Raw genomic sequence first — 17,995 nt, forward strand, 5'->3', positions numbered from 1 at the left:
AGCCATGTGTTATTTTCATGTATCATGTGATTATCTCTGGATGATAAGTATCATTGAAATAAAACAGAAACTTGCAGTATTGATTCTTGCTCTTGTTCACAAATCATATGGTACCTGGGACCATACTTCACAATACATGTACAAATGTGTAGACTATGAAGAATGAGACAGTAATTGTTTGGTGATCATCAATAAATTTTGAGTGACATACAGCATGGCTCGACACTAACTTTTTTGTTTGGTGGCCCGATGGGGCCACCAAAATCCTAACTTTCAAATTTTTGGTGGCCCGAGAGAAAAATTTGGTGTCCCAAAAAAAAAAACACAATAAAAAACATTAAAAGTCCTGTGTTTTTTTTTTAACGAGTCAAATATTTAAGTTTTATGATAGTAAGAATTAGAAGTTGGACATATCTACTCATAAATTAAACTTCAACAAACTTGCAACACTCACTCTCAGGCACTCATTCAGTCCTTTTCATCCATCCTTTAAACAAATTTAACTGCTAATTTCCGGCGCAAAAAGTTACAAATTTATTGACATACTTTTCAAAAAATTGTGGTGGCCCGAGGCGGGCCACCAAATTTGCCCTTTTTTGAAATTTGGTGGCCCGACTTTCATTTTTGGTGGCCCCGGGCCACCGTTAGTGTCGAGCCCTGCATACAGTGTATTATTACCATTTGACATTTTCAATTTCAATTTCAATTTATTTTCGTATTTCTCAATGGAAAATACATGGTATATAACAAAATATAATACAGAATGTCCAGCTTGGATATATACATGAAGAAATAGGAATACAAAAGTAATACATAACGGTCGATGTGTCATTTTCAATGAAAGTAAAGGATGCGAAGAGAAATACGATGGAACCTACTAAAAAGCAAAGCTTGTTGAGTGTAGGTCCCAACAAAAGCCTAGTGAGGGGAACAGGATGAGGAGCGCGGGTACAATTAAGACCAAAGTAAGGATAAACAAAAGAGAATGACTCTTACTCGGGGCTCAGAAGATTCTTCTCACATGCATTTAAGAGAACAAGTAACCACATGCTGCACACTATAGCAGTTGCTCTAATAGCAATTTAGACATGGGAGTGATAATGACGTGAATACTTAAGTACTATTAGGGTTTAAACATTCCGGCTTCCATAGACACGGGAAAAGATTTGAAAAATGGAGAACATGAATCAATTGCAATTCCTATATGTGATATACCAGCCAGCTGCAATGATGCATAAAAGAAAGGAAAGAAAGAAAGGAGGGGAAAACTATGCGACACGACCAAGGTCTTACTAGAAGTGGAAGGAAAAACACCGATGGGAAGGAATTTGAGAGAGCATGCAACTAAAATGTATATGCATGAGTCTGTTCACATGGCAACAACCGAGTATAGTATAACAGAGCAGCTATCAGCATAATAAAAAGGAATTTTAGTGCACTTGTGTGTTGTAGCTATTCAATACATGCTGTCTGAGTTTACGCTTAAAGGATGATAATGACAGACAGCTTTTAACCTCTGTTGGGAGATCATTCCAATATTTAGGACCTGTATACATAATTGTGTTTTTAGCGAAAACTGTTCGAGTTCGTGGAAGGTGATAAGCGTCACTCTGGCGAGTTGGATAGTGGTGGACAGAATTGTTTCTTATGAACATCTGTAAAAAGACACCAGGAAGATCTTTTGAGGAAAATTTATACATAAAAATACCTAAATTATAACCAAACAAATCTATCAGTTTTGAAATCTTATTTTTCTGAAATAAGGCGTTAGTGTGAGATAAATACCCAGCATGGTTAATAATTCTGATCGCTCGCTTTTGAAGAAGAAAAAGTGAATCCAGTAAGTATTTAGATGCGTTACCCCACGCAAGAATTCCATAATTAAGATATGGGGAAATCATGGTTGAATATACAATCTGCAAGATATGGTTGGGCAAAAAATGTTTCAGTTTGTTTAGGATTCCTGTATTTCGTGACAAAATTTTGCTTAAAAAATTAAAGTGAGTTTTCCAGGAAAGGTCACTATCGATGTAAAGTCCTAAAAACTTTGTACTATCTACTCGGGTTAGGTTAATATCATTAATCTTAACATCATCAGGAATAACTTGCAAGGAATTGCTAAATAACATATAATGTGTTTTATCAACATTTAATGATAACTTGTTAGCGGAAATCCAGGACTGAACAGATTTCAATTCATTATTCATTATACTTACAAGGGTATTGGGATTGCGGTGAGACAGAAATAGATTTGTATCATCGGCGAAACAAATAAAAGAAAGAATCTGTGACGAATTTTGGAGATCGTTGATGTACAGGATGAATAAAAGTGGGCCAAGAAGAGAACCCTGGGGGACACCGCAAGAAGTTGACCTCATACCTGACTCATAGCCATTTATGTAAACAAATTGTTTTCTGTTTGTGAGATAGTCTTTAAACCACTCTAAAGCCCTCCCACGGATACCGTAATGGCTTAACTTATAATGCAAAATTTGATGGTCAATGGTATCAAAAGCCTTCGAAAAATCGAGAAAAACACCGATGGTGTGGGAAGCATCATCTAAAGCATGAGCTACTTTATCAATGAAGGCTAATAATGCGTGAGTTGTGCTATGTTGTTTTCTGAATCCAAATTGGAAATTAGAAAGAATATTGCAATTAACAAGAAATCTAAGAGTTCGTTTATAAACAAGCCTTTCAAGAATTTTTGAGACTGAGGTTAAGAGAGATATCGGGCGGTAATTACTCACAAATTCTTTTGGACCCTTTTTGTATATGGGAACAACTCGAGCGATTTTCATATTATCTGGGACTTTGCCACTAGATAAAGATTGATTGAAAATATAAGTGAGTGGAGAAATTATTTCATTTATTATATTCTTCAGAAGAAAAAGCCGAAATACCATCATTACCTATACTTTTCTTAATATATAGGTTATCAACAATTTCTTTGATTTCTTCTTCAACAATAGGAATGAAAAACATGGTTTGTACATTCCTGTCTTTTAAAAAAGAATGAAAAGTTGTCTGGGTATTTGGTATTTTGCTAGCAAGATCAGGTCCTAAGTTGACAAAGTAATCATTAAATACATCGGCCATTTCCTGTGGATCATCGACTTGATGACCGTCATTCAAAATATGTAGGGGAATTTGTAACAGTGCTAGATTTCAAAGCTGTGTTTATCACCCTCCACGTACTCTTAATGTCAAATTTGCATTTTTCAAACTGATTTGCAAAATACAGTTGCTTGGCTAAGCGCAACGAAGAAGTAAGTACATTGCGGTATCGAATATAACGGGATTTAGTTACATCATTCGGAGATTTTCGGTATCTGTAAAACAATTTATTCTTCCCATTGATAGACCTAAGTAGGGACTTTGAAATCCATGGTTGTTTTGATACTCTCTTATAATTCGATCTGAATCGTCTAAATAAGGGTATATAAACATTACACATATTTATAAGGATGTTCATAAAAACATTAAAGGACGAATTTACATTTCTTTGGTTATAAACAGAGGACCAATCAACTGACCTCAATCCCTCTCTATAAGTCTATCAAGATTACATTCGGACATATCACGAGAACCTGAATTAAGGGTTGGCATTTTCCTGATAGAAAACTGTGGTACAAGCGCATATATCGGGAAATGATCGGTGATATGAGAAACTACAATACCAGAAGTAACATCAGTAAAAACATTATTAACGAATATATTATCAATGAGAGTAGAAGTAGCATCAGATATCCGAGTAGGTTTCCTGATAAGAGGAATGAAGGATTTTGACAACATGAAATTAAGAAAATCTTGACTGCATAAAGCGTCATTACAATTTAAAAGATTTATATTAAAATCACCCATAATGAAGCATGTCTTATTATCAAAGTAGTCATTAGAGAGAAGATTGTGAAACAGCTCAGTGAATTCATTAAGGTTGGAATGTGGAGGTCTATAAATTTCCCCAAAAATGATATTCCCCTTAGTAGGGGTCATGACCTCAATAAAAATACTCTCGAGGCATTCAGACATGATACAATATTCATTTAACAGTTTATGGTTTAAATTTTGTGTGACGTAAAAACCGACACCACCACCTCTTTTGGTAATCCTGTTGTTGGTAACTAATTTGAAACCGTCTATGGTAAATAGAGAAGAAGGTGACGTTTCCTTGAGCCAAGTTTCACTGAGACCAATTATGCTGTGTTTAAATTGCAATTCGTTGAGAAATACAAGTAATTTATCAAAATTTTTATTAAGGCTTCTTATACTGAAATGTGAAACAAAAAGCTCATTAGAGTGTGAATGAGAAAGTGTAATCATTTCTTTTTCCAAGTGATAGTGAGAAAGTTGGCCTTCATTTCGAGCAGACGCATCATTAGCGTCAAAATCAAGCTTCAGATCTTGGGTTTCTGTGTTTAAAGAAGTAACAAAATCGGAGTCTTCACCTTCTTCTCTATCATAAGAATGTAAGAGGGAATTCATTGCAGCTGGCTGATAATCGTTTACATCACTATCTATAACAGAAGGAGAAATAGCGTTTATGAACTCATCCATATTCAGAAGTGCACAAACACGAGTTGAATAATGAGTTGTTTACCGGAAATACATGTTCATGACTTAGATTACCGTATGTCTCTTGGAAACGAGTTACAAAAACAACATTCAGTTGGTAAGCATATGCATACCACACTGCGTTCACATGAGGTAATGACCTTGCAGTTGGTAATAACTGGAGTGCACAGTGAATAATGAAACCGTGCTCTCTAGGGATGGACAAATACAAAATGTCGAGGGACAGACGGAAAATAAAGGAAAATTCCGTGTGACACACAGGTGAGAAGGAAGCGTCATGAGTGATCTGTGTCACAAACACAAGAAGACGCGGAGTAAGGAGAAATGTACAAGCTCTTATGTGGCATAAGATTGTAGTAGAAAAAGCAGGTGGATAGATTTGTCTGAACATATCAAGCACTAACGAGGACATAAAGCTTTTTTCAAGAATAAAGTTCAGAGTGAGTTTTTTTGAAGCCATGTTATGGGTGTGCGGAAAATTGCAATCAGAGAACATGTATAACAACGACAACGATATGAAGATTTGGCTACAAGAGTTTGCAGACATGTGGTTTAGCATAAAGCCGAGCGAGAAGACCTGGGATGCATGCATGGACAATGATTTCTGGTTGGCATAATTGTTAAGAGGTTGCAAAGTAAGAATTGACTGATACGCATTCTTAAAGAAAAGTAGATCCAAAATTATGTACAAAAACAACAATTTTGTGGACATTACAGTCATTTTGCTTATCATTGTCTTTAATTGATTTGTCAAATCACTATGATTTGCAGAAAAAAAGATTGTCAAGCATCTTTTTCCTATTTTTTCTCCTGCTTTCAAGGAAAATACACTAATTAATGTGTGCTTGGCGGCCTTTTCAAGAAAACCTTAAAAATTGTGACAATTTGAGGGCTGGTGGTATATTCATGTTACTGCATCAGGTTTTAAAAGAAAGAAAAATGTTGGGATGCATGAACTGGTGGCCAGGTTCCTTCAGTTGCAACTGTGCATTTTTTTCTTCATCAAATTTTTACAGTTTGTGTACCCATTAACATATTGCACAATGAATGTATGTGAATCATGATGTTATTATACCATTATCAGCCAGCATGCTATAATGAACTGGTGATACAACGTATATTCCATATCGTCTGAATGTGTGTATGCGTTAGTTATGATATCTGGACAATTCAATAAAACAATCATCGAATGACGGTGATTTGTATCAGTTATATGCTCTTGATTCAAATACGTGAATAGACGGGCAGATGAGAGAGGGAGAGAGAGAAAGGGAGAGATACAAAATGAGATAGGGGACAAAGGGGAAAGGAGTAGAGACAGACTGGAAGAGGGAGTAGATGGGGAGACAGAGAGATGGTCAGAAACAGACAACTTATGAGAAAGAGATAAGGAGAGAGATATATGGATGGAGAGAGGGGGAGAGAGGGAGAAGGGATGGTAATGGGAGTGGAGGAGAGATCTGACTGAACGTTCTCTAGCTCAAGTCTGTAAACAATTGAATTAAAACCGCTTTCTCTGAAAGGAGTCTAGAAAAACATTCTAGTAACTTCACGATGACTGCATTCGTGTGTAATAGCCATGGAAGAAGGAGTCGGGGAAGGGATATGTGAAGCATAACAATTTTTTAATGTTTTTCCATCCTTTCCAGCTGATTTTAACTGATAACATAATACATATTACATAAAGCAAATCGAATTGCAGAAGTTTCATAAAATTGTTATAGCAAGGGCCTTAAAACAGCGAATGACAATTACCTCGCTGTAATTTATCAATACAGCTGTATCAGATTTTTTTTTACAACATCGCGGGTATACAAAAAGAAAAAAAATTCAGGAGCGACCTTATAATAAATCACCTTTTACAGTAAAAAGGTTTTGTTATACGAGTGTATCTGCGTCTTAAGAACAAATTCCGATGTACCCTGTAAAGTGGCAATGCATGTATTGTGGAATTCAAGTTTCACATGATCTGACCCTTTCAACAGTGATACCAGTGTGTACATGTATGTTTATCACAATAAATTCAAACATCACGTACCGGTACCGGTATATGCATATAAGAGCTTTATAGAGATGTCATTAATATTGAATAATATGTTCTAACTTTTATTGGTTTATTGTGTATACTTACATGTACATAAAAGCAGGTTAATGTCAATAGGACTCTTGGGACCTATTTAAAAAAAAAGCGAAACTTGTGGAAAAATTTGAAGGTCCCCCAGGATACAGAAATCCATAGGACTACGGAGATTTAAAATGAAAGTGATAATATCATAATTTCATTAGGAAGGCCTGAGATAAGGGTGAAGTGGGACCCTGAAGGGACAAAAGGTACATGTTGTTCTAGTCGATTCATCCTTTTGGCTAATCTAGAAACTACAAGTCTTTCTCTCGATCCGTGAGTCATTGTTTGGGTTATTGCATGGAGGTATCACACAGTACACATATGATACCTCTTTTCATGATTGTTGCAACAAAATATCTGATACAGTAGTATGTACAAGTAACTATAAGGTACGTAATATTTTTTTTTTTCCTGTTTTGAAGTCCGAGTTCGAAGTCAATTGTATCGGACAGACAGTACAGTAGGTAGGCCTATGTAGGTCCTACATGTAGGCCTATTCTCATGCATACTCTCATCTTTTGTGTTATCATGTAATCTACAAGGATTGTATTCACTGGTCTGTCTAAGGAGCTACTACGTAGTAGCTCCTTGGTCTGTCATACTGTATTCTTTCTTTGTACTCTCATAATATACCCCGCCCAAGAAGGGGCCAGGGGCGGTTTTTTTTATTTTATTTATTTATTTATTTTTAATTCTTAGACGGCACAGATTGGGGCATGGCGCGTATTAAATGGGAAACACGTTGGGTTAGGGTTTAGGGTTAGGGTTACGGTCCCCAATCTGTGCCGTCTAAAAAGAAACACGCGGCCTTCGGGAGACGGGGTCGAAAGAGTCAATAAAATTCTTTAAAAAAGAAAATTAAAAGCAGGTGATGTATTGAGCTTATAGAGGTGAATTAGAAATATAGAAAAAAAATTCAATCATACTGTCGTTGGTTAGTATCATTACTCCAATATACACGGTAAAAACAAACATACAAACAAAAATGAAATTGAGATAGCGCATCCTAGTCCAGCTCCTCTGCTGAAGCGACAGTCTGCAGTCACTTGTGTGGGTCCCCACCACAGAACAGAGTTCTGTGGTCCCCACGGGGGTTGGTTTGACAGGTCACCTGATCTTGTTCGTGTGGACGTCACGTGAACACAACTCTTGCATAACATAACTGCGCGGCGGCAGCGGTCCTTGTCGATCCCAAAGAGACTTTTCTCCTCCCCACCACTGCGGAAAATCTCTTTGGTCGATCCTAGATCCTGCAAACACAAATCGCAGTTCTCGTTGCGCTTGGTGCCTGTGCGTACCTACGTTCAGAATTTCATGATTGTGACCTTCTGTTAAAAGTGAAGGCTACCAAATAGCGGTAATACACAGTTACAGACCTACATCGTATTCATATTCTACCTATTCATTACAGTCGCAGTATACTGCGCTTGCAGCGCTTTGATACACGATCTACCCCCAACGCGACCGGTGCAGTGGGCGCCTAGCGAAGAGACCCTCTCCAGGCCGATCCGATCCGGCTGCCAGCCATAACTAGCCAGCTAGCTAGCCGTGTACCGTCCAGTATTATCCACAATCCATCCAGCCAGCGGGATTCAGCTCTGTTTCAAAGGGGGCAGCAGGGCCTAGCTCGTTTTCGTGCTTCTCATTCGATTCTACTCGAGCTCGGCTTGCATCAGCGGGCACGGCGCCGGGGGCAGAGCCAGAGGATCATTACTATTGGAGTACTGGGACCTACATTACCGGTACTACTAACTAGCTCTCCGTTGCTGTCGAGACACGAGTCAGTCAACTGGTTCAGCTAGAAAACTCTAGTCCTCAGCTTCATATAGCATCTACGATCTGCACAAAGCGAATCCAATCCAAGGCATTTGTGGGTTGACTTCACGCTCTATGATCCTATCAAGACCAGGTATACGCAGCCTTCTCGTCAATATACAAGTAAGTAAAAATTCAGAGTTGTGCTGGTAGTTATTTACATGTTCGAAATGGTGCATTAATGTGATCATAGAATTTTTTGCTGGAAATACTTCTGGTGATTTATGAATAGGAAATCATACGGGACTGGAATGATCTTCCCCTTGCCACTGCATTAATACCATCTCTCTAGCACATTGAATAAATCATAACGAGTTGCATCTGCACCCAACGACAATGTCGTGGAATAATATAATAATTTGAATTTATTTGTTCTGTTGCTAGCGTGTGTATCCATGGTCATGATGATGATGATGATGATGATGTTGTTGTTGATGATGTGTGTAGTGTATTTAGTATACTCCTCAAACATAAACAAATACTTTGCCAGTAGGCCAATAACCTGTTGAGGAGGAGTCCTGAGTGTACTCGGGCAGGTGTCTGTGGGAAATGGCCCGTCCTCAAAGGGTTAACTAGAATGAACATAATTACAATGGTAAAAATGTGTAGTTAACACTGAACAGTAAAGTGTGCCTATCAAACCAGATTTTGATACTGGGGATCAGGATCAATGCATGAAGGTCATTTTTGATGCAGAACACGATTGCCAGAAATACTAAAAGTGTTGCAATGTGCATTTATATTAATACAGCAAAGACACATATGTGTATTTCAGATGGTAGACCACACTTGATGTAGTCAATAAAAGGGCAGGAGAAGATAAAAAAGAAGAGGAGAGGTAAGAAACAGAACAAAGCAAGAAAGGAAAGAAGAAGAATGCCATCTGGTTCATTGTAAAGTCAGTTTATATCTCAATGTTTGTATTTCTCACCTTTGACTCAAGCAGGTGCTTCTCCATAAAGACATGGCAGGGCTGCAACAATGGGCAGACAAATGGGCAGCGGGGAAGACAACATTTCACAGACTGCAGGTTAACGAGTAAGATCACTAGGTATTAGCTCAGAGGACTATCACTTCTTCATTAATAAAAGCAAAAATCTGTTGCTTGGAAATCTTGCCATAAAGTCTTCGTCTGTCTTGTTATTGATCGTATGGGCGAGTGCATCATACACATTTGTTACAAAACAAATTTTAGGCACAGACTCTAATGTTTGCTTACCCAAAAACTGAGGAACGTTTCTTTAAATTCTATGTTGATGCATTCTAAAGTTGTCACCTCTTGTTTTCCTCCTGAATTTGAACTACCACTTTCCAAGATCTGCTGAATAATATTAATGATACAAAATATTTAATCTATTAAGACTTTTGCTTGACTGCAGTAGTTTATTGTCAGTTTCTCTCTGTTGTACTTTCAAGCCATGAGAGGCAATTTACCCTATCCCAATTTTATTGTTTCTTTTTATTTCTATTATTAATGGTCTCGTGTTCATTTGCTGGATACACTGGATGTAGGGGATAGACTACAGTAATATAGATATTTGCCTTGTGTCAAATCCAAGCCAAACTCAGTAACGTTTTGAGGGAAATCTCAAAATCTTATGTTGAAACCATTATGATGAAAGATTGATCATAACATCAATTCATTGCATGTAAGGCTACATCAAGGTGCTATGACAGTTGAGGCACATCTCAGTTAAATTGAGGGATGTTGTTGTTTTGTTTCTCAGAGCCCTGCTGGAGTTCCAAGACAAACTGCTGGTAAAGACTCCCAGCCGTGTGTTTGTTCCTCTCTGTGGAAAAACAGTGGACATGAAGTGGTAAGTGAGAAATTAGTAAGATTTTTAATTAGAAATTAGAAACTGATTAGAAATTATTTACCAGGTTACAGTCAAGCTTGCCTAAGTCAAATCCATAGGATTTGGGCAAAATCCTTGATTTACATGAATTTTGACTTACGCAATAGATATAGAGTGCCAAAGAGTGATGTCACAGCCATTCGTCGCCATGGATACTGGTTCTAAACAATCTCATGTGGCTCATATGCCTGCAAAACACTATTGTTACGAACCATGTCCACACCTGTTACCAACCAAAGCGATAACAAAAGACTATGACATCATCACTTCGGTACTCGTATAACACAAGGCCTGTATGACACATACTTGCACCCATGTCCGTATGCCCCATAGAGTAAATGGCTAATGTTATTTAATTAATGCATTACCAAAAGTGTAAAATATGTTTGCCACTTTTTGATGTGTTAATGGTAAGGTATCAGGAGTGCAATGGTGTGGATATTACCTAATCGATTAATCCATTCTATGCAAGATTTTGACATTCTCATGAACTTTAGATACAACCCACTAGTGTAGGCATATGGGTTTATTATGTTTGATTTGGATCCCTTTTCAGGCTAGCTGATGAAGGTCATGAAGTGGTTGGCTTGGAAGGAGTAGAACAAGCTATCAAGGAGTTCTTTGATGAGCAGAAACTGTCCTTCAAAGAGAGCGATGTTCCAGGACTGGAAGGAGGGAAGCTGTACCAGGTATGATGCACACATACACTTTATGATACACGTGCAGAGAAAATATCACAAGCTTCAGAATTTTTTGATAAAGAAGGAAATGGTTTTGTTTTGTTTTGTTTTGTTTTTGTTTTTTTTTCACTTGTTTGCCAATGGTGAGTTCCATGAACCCACAATCTGTGGAAACGTTCATGTAAAAGAACCCAAATTAAGGTTTGAATGGCAAAATTTGTACTTTATAGAAATGTTACTTAAGTCATGAATTCTATGAGAGTCAACCTGGAAACTTGACTCTATTGAAGTCAAGTTGTGTAAGTTATAAAAGGTAGGCCCTACCTGTGGCATACCATGCAACCATGTGCTAATCCTTAAAAAAAAAACTTCATCCACTACCAGGCTTTGTAGCACTATAGTTAACTTAAATCAATTTCAATTTATTACTTCAAAGGAATTCAGTTAATGCTTTGTTTGCTGGTGCATATTTTACACAGTAAGTAAGCATTAAGCTGAGGAGAAGTACCGAATCACCAATGTGTGTGTGTGTGTGTGTGTGTGTTTTCATTATGGAATAGGACAGGAATTCTTACCCTTGATTCTTCTGGTCAAACATGCTTGAAATCCTGTTATTATCAAGTTTTGTTCTTATTAGTCTGTGAGCACAGACTGTGAAAATGTTGACTACAACTGTTCAAAAGTCGATTTACATTCTAAAATCAATGACATTTACTTTAATCATGCCACTTAACCAACACTGGAAGTCTAGTGTGACATGTTGACCCCCGGTTTGCCCATTTTAGAGCCATTTGATCTAATTGACAAATATTGCCATCGTAGTGTATTGGGCTTGTTTGCATGATGGAGTGCTTTCATTTCTCTGCTTGTTTTTCAACAGACTGAAGATGGCAAAATCAAATTGTTCCAGTGCAACCTTTTTGACTTTTCCAAGTAAGTTTGTTGATCCACATGGTTGTGGTGAAAATCAGCATAAGGAGTTGTTTGAAATTGTGTTACAATCAAAGAATCTGTGACCTGTCACAGCTGGAAGCCACCACAAGTAGAAAACTAGAAACTAGAAGTTGCCTCACATGGACTTTGCAATGTCAGTGCTTTGGAGGTCTCCAGAATGTATGATTTGTTCCACCTTATTTTCACGAACCATTCAATGGAGTGATTTAGTAAGCTAGTCACCAGATAATGAGGAAATTGGGTTTGAAATCTAGAAGCTTTTGCACATGCACGAGTTAAAGCATTTGATAAAGGAAAAAATAGCATACATCTGTAGTTATGTTTTTAACATGTAATTCAGAAACATTTACCAGGTGTAAACATTCAGGTCATGTTGTGTTTTGTTGTAGTTTATACAGGGGAATCCTGTTTGGAACCACCCAAATTTCCTTATTATATCAGGAATCTCATTATATCAGGGATAAAGGCAAAAGAATGTAAAGAGAATGGGATCCGCAAAATTATCTTGTTCCTGTAATGTTATGTCTGGTATCTACCTTTAATGAGGTTCCACTGTATTTTGCTTGCCTATATGGTGATCTGACAGCACCACATAATAATAATGATAATGATAACACTACTACTTCTACTACTATTACTACTACTACTACTAATAATAATGATGATGATAGTAATAATAATAATAATAATAATAATAATAATAATAATAATGATAATAATGATAATACTACTACATGTACTTCTACTACTATTACTACTACTACTACTACTACTAATAATGATAATAATAATAGTAATAATAATGATTATAATAACAATAATAATGATAATAATAATAATAATAATAATAATAATAAAAATAAGCTCTATCCTTGTCCTGATTCTTGTTGCAGAGATGTTTGTGGTCAGTTTGATGCTATTTGGGACAGGGCATCCCTGGTCGCTGTGGACGACTCTGACAGGCAGAAGTAAGACATCTTTGCTCTCCCCCCCCCCCCCCACCCCCACTTTTCCCCCATTAGTATGCGAGACATAGAGAGTAAAAAGCTAATATTTCCAGTTGCTAAAGTGTCCACAATATTTCCCTTGTCAATTTTGATTGCCATGTGATTTCATATTTCAGATCAAGCTTATTACAAGAATTTTACTCATAAAGAGAAGTGCATAATATGTATGTCAATGAAGGGCAATTTGTCAATCAGTCGCAAAAATTGAATGTGATTTCGTTCTTTGGAATGCAAATTAATTCACTCTATTTGTAAATTGGCTTCAATAAATAAAGTAAAACTACACCAGCAGAATGATTGAAGTTTCATCAAAACTGCACCTAAAATAAGAAAGTTATGGGACTTTGATCACTACAATATGGAGAACTAGCCTGAACAAATTTCAGTCATGAAGAGATATAATTATGTTAGCAGATAGCTGGTTGGCAGTCGCTTGCCCCAAAATTGTGATAGTAAAGTATGCTAGTTTGACATTACCAATGCAGTTACGTGTAGGTGTTAGCAGATGGAATTGTTTCACGAACTTACTGTCGTACTGCCCAAACTTTGTTAATGATGCATTGTCTGTCTCATCACATGTGTTGACAGGTATACTGATGTCGTGTCTTCCCTCTTGGTTCCGCATGGGCGCATTCTGCAGGAAGTGTACTTGTACAATCCCACTGAGATGACTGGTAAGTTTACTAACTCATGTCTTTGTATTGATCAGGTTAATAGCTGTAAGTGACACACATTTATGAATTATAAACATGTGTACTAATGTGTATCATAATGCATGGCATAATTCTTGGTTGTAAGGACAGAAAATTGATAATCCTGGCATTTGTGTGTGATAGTTCATCAGGACTTCATTTTAAAGGAGTAAGTCACTCCACTGCTCATTATCATATCTGATATGAGGGTGTTTGACTGATTGTCACCGGACTACCCATTACAGTTTCTGTCTACTGATTCATGTAAAATACAGAAAACCCAAAATGTTGTGCCTGTTTGCTTTAATTACTCGGGGGCAATGATGCGTTAATATTGGTGAATGGTAAATACATGTTAAGCCAGCATAGATTACAACACTTAATAATCAGTCTTTGAACATGGACTTGTCTGACTTTGCTTCTTCTCTGAAAAAAAAAATGATGTGATTTACCAGGTCAAAGTTGATGACAATGTACTCTAAGTGCCATTTGATTGTGCATTGGACATCCCAGTCAATTTCCTGAGGGGCTGAATTTTCGATTGTAGATCAAATTGTTGGAACAAGAATGAAGTATTATTCATTTAAAACAGAGGAGTTAGACATTTTCCCAGCATCAGAGCTGTGGTACATACATATTTTAGAACTACATATTGTAATGCAATTATTTGTGCCAAGTCACTGCTGAACGTATTCAAATCTGTGCTTTCAGACAAAGCAGAAATAATAATGTTTGCTTTGCTGACATTAAAGGTCCTGTTAACCGTTGGGAGCAGTGGTTTAAATATGTTCAAGATATTACTTTTGATGCACATGTGAGTGTAGGCCAGTTATAAGTACATCCTACCATGTAAAATTTTTGCAGTAAAGCCTAAAATACACTGTATATGAGATATCACTGTTTTTCTTATCAAACCATAACTGTGGATGGCTTAGTCTGGAAACATTTTTATTATAACTGTTGTTCACATTTTGTATATGATAACAATACTTAACATCGATTATACTGGTCCAAGTTTTTACACTGGTTGTTTCTATCCGTAACTCTCATTTTAGAATTATTTTGAAGCATTACTGATTGTTTCGTGTTCCATCTGCAAATTGTAAATTATGCCTTTAAAAGTAACATTTGAATTGATCTGTTCACCCACTTCCCCCTTTTTTTTTTATTTCTTTCATTGTTCTGACCGAAGGCAACCCACATTCTGTGCCTCCTGAGGAGATAGAGAAGTTGTATGGTGAGAATTACTTCTTGAATAGATCTTCAACTACCAGTAGCATTTTAATATCTTCACTTCTTGTATGGTTGTGTGTTGGACACAAAAATGTCCTGCCTTAAATGAATGCGTTTGTCCAGTATATGTGCCCAGAGTTGACTTAGCAGGAGGAACCTTGATTTGTTCATAAAGGACCAGAACAAGATGAATCTCCCGGCTTTGGAGGTCAAGCAGCCATAGATTACGGTCAAGGATAAAGTCCGCAATCCCTATTTCACACAAGTGGGAAACATTGAGCATGTACAATGCCCAACCAAGTCTTGGATTTGATCATAGTTGACTTCTTTTGAAGGTCAAAGTTACATTAAACTGTCTGTGAGATGATGCAAAACTTCAATAAAAAATATCAAAATTCAATGAATCACACACACACACAAATGAAAATGATTTAGACTGATCAAACAGAGCATTGTGTCAAATGGATTTCCATCTAGGATCAACCTCTCCCATGAAATTTCTTACTGCACAATATACAGTATGTCCCCAAAAAAAAATTACAATCAGATTTTCGCATTGATAACACCCAATATGATTAAACTGTCTAAATGCTACTTCAAGGTCTTGAAATATAACATCTTAGCTCTATTTTGCAGAAAACCCCATTCAATTTGGTTAAGCGGTCACAGAGAAATGTGGATTGTTGTAAAGCATGTCATGAGTCTGATTCTTCCAAGTTAAGCACTTTGATGCTCTTGTGTGTGAAAACAATAGTCAAAACTTGGAGGGAAGAGATTCCTGACTTCCTCTACAAAATTCCTCATTTCTCTTTGACCACTGAAGCAAATGGAATGGGGTATGCTGTAAGATGTGGGTAATGAGTTATACTTTCATACCCTGAATTTGTATTTAGAATAATTCACTATTTTTAAAGATATCATTGCGGAGGGTTCCATTGTAATTTTTTGGGGGACATACAGTACATGGGTGGGTCCACGCGAATGGTCTGCAGTATTGAGAATCTGTTTGGAACATAAAACTGGCAACTCCCATTATAACAAAATCCTCGGGACTGGCAGTGTTCTTTCATTATATCCATATTTTGTTATAGCTGAACTGTAAAGTATATAAGAAATATAAATGATAATTTTTGGGCCCGCACTTTACTACATTGTAATGAGAATTTCATTAAAGCAGTATTTATTATATCGGGAGTGCAGTGGTACATGACATTCTAGTGTGCCATTCCAATATTCAATTTCTGACTGGACTCCTTGAGTCTCCCCCCCCCCCCCTCTCTCTCTCTCAGTTGCTCTCTCTCTCTCTCTCTTCTTTCTTTCTTTTTTTTTAAATTCAATTTATACTAAGGGCGAGACAATTTAATTGTTATGATCATTTATACTTAAAAGCATTTTCTTTCAAGACTTACCAACTTTCCTTTGTACAATACCAACTCCATAACAGGTGGAAAGTTCAAGATAGAGTTGCTGCGAGATGCTGAATATCTCGAAGATAACCCACGCTTCAGGGAACGCGGTCTGACGTGGATGCGACAACACATACGCCTCCTCACGCTTAAGTGACCAATTGCCTTTGTGATCCAGTGGATGTGAGCCACTTTCATAACATCATGTGAAAATTTGCTAAATTGTGATGTTTGAATGAAGAAGAAAAGGTTTACTGATCAAATTGAGAGATATGTTTTAAGTGTCGAACATTTTGAGTCGTTGAAATGTTCACAGAAACTTTGTGCTCCACTGAAGAAAAGCAACTTGCAAATACATTTTCTTAGAAATGTAAAAATAATCCTGGCCATGAAATATACAAACAAGTGAAATTCACTTAATTCAGCCCATTATGACAAATTAATATGGTAAAAGTTTCCACTTCTGCAGTGATTCAGGAAAATTAAAAATCAAAGAAAGTATGTTAAGATTTTTTTGTTGAGCATTTCCGTCATGGAACTGTCCTACTATGAACAACAATTGAAAAAAGAATACAGATGCAGAGAAAGAACAACATGAGATATGATGAATTCTGATACATTTGCAACAACCTGATAATCTTTCTCGTTTGGTTGGTGATACAGGCCGAAAAAGAAATTATGATGCCATTTTGAAGTATGTGATAAATGGTTTACCTGGACCCTGTTGCATAAAAAGATGCACTTTTTAAACATAAGTCAGAAAATCAAACATAACTCGGCCATCAGCCAATCCAAGTTGAGTATTCGGAGGCGTATGTTTGATGTTCTGACTTTTGATCTCAACTTTTATGCAATGGGAATGGGGCCTGGTTTACATTTGTTCTCAAAGAATAGCATTGCTTGTCAGTTTTGATATTCAGTGCAAAGCGTTACCTCGTTTATCAGTTGCACAAATACATGTATACATGTAGTAGTGTGTTTAGTTGTACAAATAAAGTGTCTTTATCGTGTGTATCCACAGCAATTCATGCCAAATCAACGTGGCATTGTTGATAACTGGTAAGTCCTCAAATTTGAAAGACATTCTGTTTGCTATACTGTATTAAGTGCAAAAGAAGAGATATCAATAAGCATTCAGCTTGTCTTGATTAGCATTTTGTATAGGTATTTTGTTAGATAAAGTGTGATGATTCAATTAAAGATCAGACTATTCACAAATCACATATATTTTTAGTTTTATTGATTACCGGCATTGACCATACATAGATACATAATTTATTTCATGGATATTGAGAATCATTCCCAGTATACCAAGTAATATGTACACACATAAGCTGGTCCATGAACTACAATACCCATGATCTGACTTTGTAGATCATGATTTAGATTGAGATCATTACATTTTCAAAATGTTTCACCACGTGCTGATCTGAACATTTCAGTCCATCTAGCATAGTAAGATATGTAGAGTAGGGCATTTTAATTTTCTGACCACATCAGTGACTTTAGAATCCACATTGAGAATACACGTTGGTGCAGTTGGATGTATCTAACCGGACCCCTGCTTTATGTCTCCACAAACTGGTACTGAATTTTACATAATTTTAGGCGTGGTAATTAACGGTGTATGTGTGCGTGTGTGTGTGCGCGTT

At 36.8% G+C, this 17,995-nt stretch overlaps 1 protein-coding gene across 1 annotated transcript; it reads left to right on the forward strand.

The window, feature by feature from the left end:
* Positions 1 to 7,876: 7,876 nt before the first annotated feature.
* On the forward strand, positions 7,877 to 17,342 carry LOC139726264 (probable thiopurine S-methyltransferase). Its single transcript, XM_071637331.1, has 9 exons — positions 7,877 to 8,638; positions 9,462 to 9,553; positions 10,243 to 10,332; positions 10,928 to 11,060; positions 11,932 to 11,984; positions 12,899 to 12,973; positions 13,601 to 13,686; positions 14,897 to 14,941; positions 16,382 to 17,342. The coding sequence occupies exons 1-9, from the start codon at positions 8,591 to 8,593 to the stop codon at positions 16,498 to 16,500; spliced, it is 741 nt and encodes a 246-aa protein (XP_071493432.1). The 5' UTR covers positions 7,877 to 8,590; the 3' UTR covers positions 16,501 to 17,342.
* The last annotated feature ends 653 nt before the right edge of the window (positions 17,343 to 17,995 follow it).

Source organism: Diadema antillarum, unplaced genomic scaffold, assembly GCF_040938485.1.
Source record: "Diadema antillarum isolate AM-2024a unplaced genomic scaffold, OU_Dant_1.0 seq00000082_RagTag, whole genome shotgun sequence".
NCBI lineage: Eukaryota > Metazoa > Echinodermata > Echinoidea > Diadematoida > Diadematidae > Diadema > Diadema antillarum.